An 8,950-nucleotide genomic window follows, 5' to 3' on the forward strand; every position below is an offset into this window, starting at 1 on the left:
CCCCCCCCCCCCCCCCCCCCAGCCCCAGCTGGCCAGCCTTCTCCCTGGCTTCTCTCCAGCACTCGCTCGGGCCTGGGCTGCTCTGGGTGTGAATGGCAGAGGGCAGGAGTGTTCTTTGAGCCCTTTGCAGGATTTTAGGGAGCCTGAGAAAGCTGTGTCTTCCCCCTGCTGAGCAGAATCCCCAGTTTATAGCTTTGGCTGGAACTGTCCCTGTTCCGTATGCAAGTAGAAGATGGATGCTGTGTCCTGACTAATACAGTGTGGGGAAAGCACAGGACGATTGTATGCCGTCTCTGGGAAATGTGCAGTACAGAGAAGCCGACTCCCCTGCTGGTGGTCTTTGGGTTTGGTTTCCTCTTCGTCCTAAAAGAGGCCACCTCTTCACTAACAAGGGAATAGGCTTTCTAACCTGAAATTTGATCCATGGGTGTTGTCCCTTGGAGCCTTGGCAGAGAGCTTGCTGAAGAATCTCCCCCCAGTTTGTGAAACCAGCCTGCTGGAGCCACTCGCCTGACGAGTCTCGCCAAAGTGGAGTCCGGGATTGTGTGGCTCCAACACTGTGGGCTCGGCCGGCAGTCACTTCGGGTCTTCAGGGTTTTGTGATTTAGGGCTCTCTGATTTTGAGTTTACTCCTCTGTGAAAAGGGCATGATACTTCCTACCTGGCCCGGCAAGTTATTTGGGAAACATTAGCTCCCTTTCACTGTTGAACATTCAGGGAGCGCCTGTGTCCCAGGGCCTGGAAACAGCAGGCGATCACGAAATGTTGACTGCTTGCTACCTGCACTGAGGGGCTGGCAGGTGGGTGAGCCTGTGCGGGGTCAGCCAGCTGCAGGGACGGGCCCTGGGCTCCGAGCAAGTCTGGTAGCCGGGCCTAGTGAGAGGAGGGGGGGGACACGAGTCCATGCGTCTGTCCACAGGGGGCTGGAGCGGCAGGCCAGTGTTGGGGTCGGACGCCCCATGGAGGGGCTTCCCAGGAAACAGACTGTGGTTCCTGACAGGTGGGCTCGAATTGAGTCCAGAAGAGCTGGATGCCCAGGGAAGAGCTGGAAGTCCTGTGGGGTGAAGCCGTCCGGGACTGGGAAGAGACACGGCCGGGGTGGGGCGAGTGGCCCCACGGAGCTTGTTCTTCCCACAAAGGCATTTTGTTTAATTCTGGCCGCTCGGGGGAACCTCTTCAAAACTCCTCTGTGTTGAGAAGCTCCTCAAGCTTCCAGTGCAGGTGCCCAGGGTCTCCACATCTTAGGACCCCTGTCGAGCTGACGTGGGGCAATTGACGAGGGGCACTGGGGTTCGGGGGTGGCGATGAGGCATTTGCAGCTGCCTTAGGAAGCAGGACTGATTCCTGAGTCTTCTCCTCTGCAGGGGGGACAAGACATCCTGTCCATGATGGGCCAGCTCATGAAACCAAAGAAGACGGAGATCACAGGTGAGAGAAGAAGCAGAGCTGGGGGCCTGGGGTCTGACGGACCCGGTCCCCAGCCTGGCGAGTGCGTCGGGAGGCGCACTCCTCCCCCCTGACAGTGTGGCTGTCCTCGGTGTCCTCGCGCTCATCCCACCGATGGAGGCTGTCACGGGTCACGTTGCTTCTGCAGCGCATGGAGTCCCCAGGCGAGGTGGGAGTGTGGCTGCCCCTTGTGGGCCTGTAGTTTACCTGCTCCCCTTGCTAACTGGTACGCCCCTCTTTTTTCTAATTACCACCTATAGCTTTGTCACCTGAAAATGTTACACATTAAAGCTCTGTTTTCTTTAAGTTTCAGCCAGTGGCATGATCTGAGCCCTTTCTATTAGAGTTGCCTAGAGCAGCGTCCTTATCTTAACACAGCTTTGAGCATCCCGCTTCATGGCTGTGGTGGAAGGTGCTGGTTTGTGGGCTGCTCCCTCCTGCTGTTAGTACAGGCGCTGGTTTGGACAATGAGAACTGTGACCTTGGACGGTTATTCAGCTTTTGAGAGGCTCTGTCCGTCTTAGAGCTCTGAGATGGTGCCTTTCCTCAGAACCTGTCATTCCTCACAGGTTTCCCTCTGGAGAGGATTCTGCACGCACCCTATTCCTTCCTCCAAGCACTTGATTGAAAGTTAATTAACGAAGCTTTGTCACACAGGGCCAAGAGAAAGGGTCATTCACCGAGTGCAGCACAGGGAAATTTGCATCTGAAAGCTCCCTTCTTCCTGGGTTGGGGGTGTGAGTAATAAGGCCTGGTGGGGAGTGTGACAGACATGCAGAATGTGGTAAAAGCCATTTATAAACTTAACAAAACACAACTTCAGGGGAGGCAGCCAATTTTGTGACTTTTAGGTAAAGTTAACCCTATTTTCAGATGAAACTGAAGCCTGGAGTAGGGCTGTAGCCTGCTTGTGGGGTCACAGAGCTAGCAGTGAAACCCGGCCCTGAACTTAGGCTTGGATTGAGTTCGGGTGGAAGAGAAGAGAAAGGTGACAGCCTCCGCACCTGGCATTGACCCTGCTTGTCCATCCTTGCTGACTCCTAGATAAACTCCGAGGGGAGATTAACAAGGTGGTGAACAAGTACATCGACCAGGGCGTGGCAGAGCTGGTTCCGGGGGTGCTGTTCGTTGATGAGGTCCACATGCTGGACATCGAGTGCTTCACCTACCTGCACCGGGCGCTGGAGTCTTCCATTGCCCCCATCGTCATCTTTGCGTCCAACCGAGGCAACTGTGTCATCAGGTACCATGAGGCTTTCCCACCTTCTGCCCGGGCTCATTTGTTCTTCCAGGATCACTTTCATCCCGTAGTGTCGTGAGTCAGGATGAGGGTGAGGGGTGGTCGTGTTCATTTCGAGGGAAGCAGAGTGGCTTGACTTCACTCTGTCGCGGTCACCAGCGCAGCAGCCATCCTGTTTCTGCATATGAGGGCCTCGTCGTGGTGACTGGGGTTCCACTGGGGTGTGTCTTGGTCATCCGGTTGGAGTGGGCAAAGGTAAGGTCAGATGGGCCAGCCCTTGGCGACATGGCCTGTGTTAACTTCCGACCTCCTCCGAGCTCCAGGAGGTGTGTGTCTTGCCTTCATTTTCAGAGAGGAAACAGAATGACAACGTGGTGTGCCCCTGGTCATAAAGATAGGATGAGAACCCAGGCCTCTGACAGTGAAACCAGTCGTTTCTTTCTGGCCCAGACATTCTTGGAGCCACACTGGCACCTCCCCCCACCCAACTCCCTTAGGTCCACCTTCAAGAAGGGATCCCAGAGGACTCGCCCTCTTTTCAGCTCTCGAGCCCAAGCACCAGTGTGCCCAGCAGTTGGCTCACTGGTTTTCTGCACTCCCTTGAGTGTTGGGGCCTGGTCTCAGCAGTGCTAGGGCCTGAGGGGGTGGTACAGAGTCCTCTTCAAGCCTGCAGCGCGGTAGTGAGGGCAGCAGAGCCCCGGAGGCCACATGCTTCTGGTAGCAGGGGGTGCAGGAACCTGGAAGGAGACCCCAAGGCCCTTGAGGGTCTCAGCACAGAGCGGGAGCCAAAGCTAGTGGGGAGCCTGGACTGCTGGTTCACCTAGACCTGCCTCGGAGGAGCTTTGTCTCCGCTGAGCTGCTGGCTGTGGGGCAGGCCCCCTGCTCAGGTGATCACTCTCGCTCAGAAAGAGGGTTTGTGTGCACGATGCAAGTAAGTGCCTGTGGCGGCAGCATCTTGCATCCCCTCTGTGAAATCCCTGAGATGATGTCTTGACAAGACCACCGCCTGTCATCATCACAGGTGTCTTCTGCAATCTTAAAGGGCCGGCAGCTTGTACCAGGTTCAGCCAGCTGGAGCCTGACCTGGGCAGCATCTGGAAACTGGACACGTGGCCTGGTGAGCCTGGTGTCCCTGCTGCACAAGCCCTGTCAGCTTCCTGGACTTTGCTTTGGTCAGGCCTGCCTGGCTTCAGTCTGACAGCTGGCGGAAGGGCTCAGCCTGGGTGGATGGCGCCCCCTACCGAGGGAGCTCTGCTGATAGATGCCCCTCCCTCTCAGGCCCCGCAGAGCCAGGCAGCTTAGGGCAGGACCCATATCTCTTAGGATCAGAGTGCTTGTCTTAGTCTCATCCCATCTAGGGAAAAAAAAAGTGCATAGAAAGGTGGCTCTGATCTCAACTCTCCCAGTGGGGCCTGGGAAGCTTGACCCCAACCCCGTCCAGAGGGGTGTGAGTTCCAGAAACTATTTTTCACTAATATGTTGTCTGAAAGGAACTGGGTACCTAAGGTTCATAGCTTGGACAAATTTCCAGTCTTTGGTCTTTAATTCCTGAAAAATGCTTAGCAGTCTTTAAGCAGAGTTTTTTTGTTTAAATTTTTACTTTTATGGACTCAAAACTATAAGAAAAAATTTTAACATTTTCTTATAAATTCTGTTCTTTTGTGTTTTTTCCTCTGATCTTTTCTTCTTTAGACTTTTTATATTTATTATGTCTGAATTGAAGTTAATTTATCGTGAGTGTTAGAGAGTTGGGGATATTTTAAGATGGCAAGTTGAGGTCTTTTAAACATTTCCCAAGAGAATTCCTAAATAGGACCTAAAACAAGGAGAGACATACGGCTTAAATAGAAGTAAATAACTAAAAATTAAATGTAGTTTTTAAAGATTGTTTTGTTTAATATGAAGATTACAGATATACCAAATATACTAAAATTTGAATCATGATAGAATTTCATCTTTAATAATTCTTTTTAATTTTTTTTTCGCGGTACGCGGGCCTCTCACTGTTGTGGCCTCTCCCGTTGCGGAGCACAGGCTCCGGACGCACAGGCTCAGCGGCCATGGCTCACGGGCCCAGCCGCTCCGCGACACGTGGGATCCTCCCGGAATGGGGCACGAACCCGTGTCCCCTGCATCGGCAGGCGGACTCTCAACCACTGCGCCACCAGGGAAGCCCCCATCTTAATAATTCTTTGTTATTAGTTTTAGAAATATTTGTTGATGGAAAAGATTTGTTTTCTCTAATGGTATCTTAATATTTTATATTTGCTACTATTTTCCTTTTTGTTTGGAAAGGTCTTACTTATTTTTAAATATTAGATTTAACAATTATTGATGGAGCATTTTATTCTTTTTTTGAATTTTTTCATTGTGGTAAAATGTATATAACATAGAGTTTGCCATTTTAATTATTTTTATGTGTACGGTTCAGTGACACTAATTACCTTCACAATGTTGTACAGCCATCACCACCATCCATCTCCAGAACTCTTCCTTCACCTCAAACAGAAACTCTGTCCCCATTAACCAGTGAGTTCCATATCCCTTCCCCCAGCCCCTGGTAATCTCAGATGTACTCTGCTTCTGTGAATTTCCTATGGGTGGAATCATACGGCATTTGCCCTTCTGTGACTGACTTCTTTCACTTAGTGTAACATTTTCAAGGTCCATCCTGTTGTAGCATGTGTCAGGACATTTTATTCTTGCAGTGATACATATACACTTACAGTTCAACTGACCGGATAGAGTTTCAACAGATAGATATTCTTTTACTGAAGTTATATTTCTAGAATGTTTACTTATTTTTGAAACTTACTGAAGGTTAGCTGCAAATGACCTGCCCTTGTTCCTTGACCGTAGACTGCAGGCTGGTCTCGCTGGGGAGGCCAGCCTCGGTGCTGATGGGCTCCTGAAGGCGGAGGCAGGCCCGGCTCAGCTCACTGAGCTTGTAGGCCCGTGTGCCGCCAGGCTGGCCCAGCCCTCATCGCATCAGGAGCTGCAGCCCTGCGGCCCGGTGGGTTGGCGGGGTTCTTCTCCCGGGCCGCTCTCCTCTGGTCTGGCTAAGGATTCAAGAGGACGACAGGCAAAGGACGTGACAGGACAGTTCCCAGAACGAAATGAAGTAACAGGGAAAGCATTCAAATGATTCATTAGTAATCAAGGAAATGCAAATTCAGATGATGTGTTATACTCTTCGTTTTTCTACACCTTTAAGCGGCAAACTTTTTTTTTTTTAATAAATTTTTTAATTTATTTGTTTTTATTTTTGGCTGTGTTGGGTGTTCGTTGCTGCGTGCGGGCTTTTCTCTTTTTGTGGAGAGCGGGGTTTACTCTTCATTGCAGTGCGTGGGCTTCTCATTGCAGTGGCTTCTCTTATTGCGGAGCATGGGCTCTAGGCACGTGGGCTTCAGTAGTCGTGGCACGCAGGCTCGGTAATTGTGTCTCTCAGGCTCTAGAGTGCAAGCTCGGTAGTTGTGGCGCACGGGCTTAGTTGCTGTACGGCATGTGGGATCTTCCCTGAGCCTGTGTCCCCTGCATTGTCAGGCAGATTCTTAACCACTGTTCCACCAGGGAAGCCCCCAAACTTTTTTTTTTTTTTTTTTGCTGCGTTAGGTCTTTGTTGCTGCGCGCAGGCTTTCTCTAGTTGTGGTGAGCGGGGGCTACTCTTCCTTGCGGTGCTTAGGCTTTTCATTGCAGTGGCTTCTCTTGTTGCAGAGCATGGGCTCAAGGTGCGCGGCTTCAGTAGTTGCAGCATGCGGGCTCAGTAGTTGTGGCTCGAGGGCTCTAGAGCGCAGGCTCAGTAGTTGTGGCGCACAGGCCCAGTTGCTCCGCGGCATGTGGGATCTTCCCGTGTCCCCTGCATTGGCAGGCGGATTCTTAACCACTGCACCACCAGGAAGTCACAGCAAACTAAGAATTAGAATACTCAGTACTGGCTGCAGTGCGATGGGATCAGATCTCTCATGTAGCTGCGTAAATTAGGATATTCGTTCGTTCATTCATTCGTTTGATTAAGGAGATATTCACGGTTGTGTCATGCTCTGTGAGAGTTGCTGAGGAAATGTGCATGGCTGTATGCATACAATTATTTATCAAAACACCATGAATAATAATACCAACAACTGGAAACTACCTAAATGCCCAACGGTTTGAATTAAGTGAAACACTTGATGGTCTGTTAAGACTGAAGCAACATGGACAAAAGCAAAAAAGAAAAAATCTACATACATAGTATAACTTAGGAAAATTTGGCAAATACCTATATGAGTATTTTTAATGTGATTTTAGGTGGCTTTTTTTCTCCTCCCCAAATTTCCTGTGGTGTTGATATTTGCTAAAATAATGACGTTGTTTCTGACACCACCTGAGTTAGTAGTCTGTGTCCTCTGCGGTCCTGCCTCTGACTCTCAGGGTGAGAACTAGCTGCTTTGTCATCGTGACGGCCTCAGCCTTGTTTCCAGTGTCCAGTTTCTGGTCTCAGAGGGGCCTGAGCGATGTGGCACTTCTGGCCTTTCAGGGGCACGGAGGACATCGCCTCTCCCCACGGCATCCCTCTCGACCTTCTGGACCGAGTGATGATCATCCGGGCCACGCTGTACACCCCGCAGGAGATGAAGCAGGTGAGCGCCGCCCCCTTCTCCCCTCGTTCGCTCCCCGTGTCCCCGATGCCCAGCGAGAAGGCCCCCCACCTGAACGGCGTGTGAGCCAACTGGCACGTGGCCTGAATTGGCACAAAACCTCAGCTGCCTGTGGTCTTGGCTGTTCTCTCTTCTACTCCATCCCTTCCTGTAAACTTAGGAAAGGGACAGTGAGAAAATCGCCTTGGTGACAGCCATTAGGGAGGCCACCAGCTCTAGGAAAGAGGCAGCAGAACATCATGTAGTGAGAGGCTCTAGCCTGGGCGTTGGCCCACCAGGACGCACACAGGCACCTCTGGCAGGCGCAGAACCCAAGTGCTAGCGGAGGCTCTGCCCGGGCTGCTGCCGAGGCTGTGGAGATGGTAGCGAAACAGCATCACAAGTGTAGAGTCCGTGTGGAATGGAGGACACGAGCCTAAGCTCACAGGAAGAGGCGTGACGGTGCACAGGGGAGCGTTTAGCTCAGCGCCCCCCGCAGCGTGTGCTCAACCCTGCATGAACTGAGCCTGGCTGAGGCTTGGGAGCGGGGGCTGGCGGGATGCATGGGATTGGCCTCGTCGACCCCATGTGTGCCCCACAGTGCCTCGGCACCTTTGGAAGCCCCAGTCCCTTTTCTGATGCTTCCAGGCAGTCGTTTCCCCCCTTTGACGGCTGAGTCACTGAGTAGCGAGTCCAGGACGCAAAGCCAGACTGTGCCCTGCAGAGCCCAGCCATCTGCTCTGCCCACCCTTGCCCCAGACGGTCTTGCTGAGGCATAGGCCTCTCACTGTGGGGTCAGCATGTGCCCACAGCTGGGGCCGTGGAGTGGCCCAGGGCTGCACTGACATCTCGGTGAGCTCTGCCGGACCCTCTCCTCGCCAGAGCACAGGCAGTCTTTGTTAGACATTGTGCTGGGCCATTTGATCCCCCGTCACCTCGAGGTAGGGAGAACTGTTTTCACTGGCATTCTTAAAGAGGAGGACACTGAAACTTAGTCTGGTTAACCTGCCCAAGCTCATACAGCCGGTCAGTGGCTAGGCGGTGGCAGGACGTATAACTGCAATCCAGGCTGTCTGATCCTGAAGCCTGTGTTTTTGATCGCTTTGCCGCCAGCCTCCTCCCCGCTAGAGATGTCTCATCTGGGAGTGGAGTCCCTGTGGTAGTTGGTCAGCAAGCCTCTCCTTTTGGAGCTCAGAGGGCCGCTCCTGGACACTTGCCAGCAGCTCCCCTGCCTGCCTGCGGCCCGTCTGGCCTGGCCCTGCTGGCATGTCTTGTTGACCAGCACGAGGAGCGCTGGTGGTGTGTGGAGCCAGAGATCTCCCTGCATAAGCAGCACAGACAGGACACCCATGCGGTTCAGTTCACGGAAGCAGCTGGGTGCGTCAGTTAGGAGATGGCGTTCGTGGCTGGGGCCTTGTCACCAGGTGATGGTCTCTTGCTCCTGGATGAACGCTAGGTTGAAGCCAGGGCTTTCACTGCTGAGGAGCAGAAGCCAAAGCAGGGGAGAAACTGCCCCCTTCCCTACCCGGACTGTTGGACCGGAGCCCCAGCCTGTACCCCGCGGTGCTTTGCGGCCTCTGTTCACCAGGAGACGAGCTCCCTCGGCTCAAGGCTGTCGTGGGGACTGAGGGAGCCAGTGAAGGCAACT

At 52.7% G+C, this 8,950-nt stretch overlaps 1 protein-coding gene across 2 annotated transcripts in view; it reads left to right on the forward strand.

Annotated features, from left to right (window-relative positions):
- The window catches only part of RUVBL1 (RuvB like AAA ATPase 1), a 35,519-nt gene that overhangs the window by 22,766 nt on the left and 3,803 nt on the right, over window positions 1-8,950 (forward strand). For both annotated transcript variants that reach the window (XM_024763427.1, XM_024763428.1), the window contains exons 7-9: window positions 1,365-1,428; window positions 2,491-2,689; window positions 7,203-7,305. In XM_024763427.1, coding sequence (XP_024619195.1) covers window positions 1,365-1,428; window positions 2,491-2,689; window positions 7,203-7,305 — 366 coding nt within the window. The remainder of the gene's footprint in view (window positions 1-1,364; window positions 1,429-2,490; window positions 2,690-7,202; window positions 7,306-8,950) is intronic.

Source organism: Neophocaena asiaeorientalis, unplaced genomic scaffold, assembly GCF_003031525.2.
Source record: "Neophocaena asiaeorientalis asiaeorientalis breed wild unplaced genomic scaffold, Neophocaena_asiaeorientalis_V1.1 scaffold433, whole genome shotgun sequence".
NCBI classification, from domain to species: domain Eukaryota; kingdom Metazoa; phylum Chordata; class Mammalia; order Artiodactyla; family Phocoenidae; genus Neophocaena; species Neophocaena asiaeorientalis.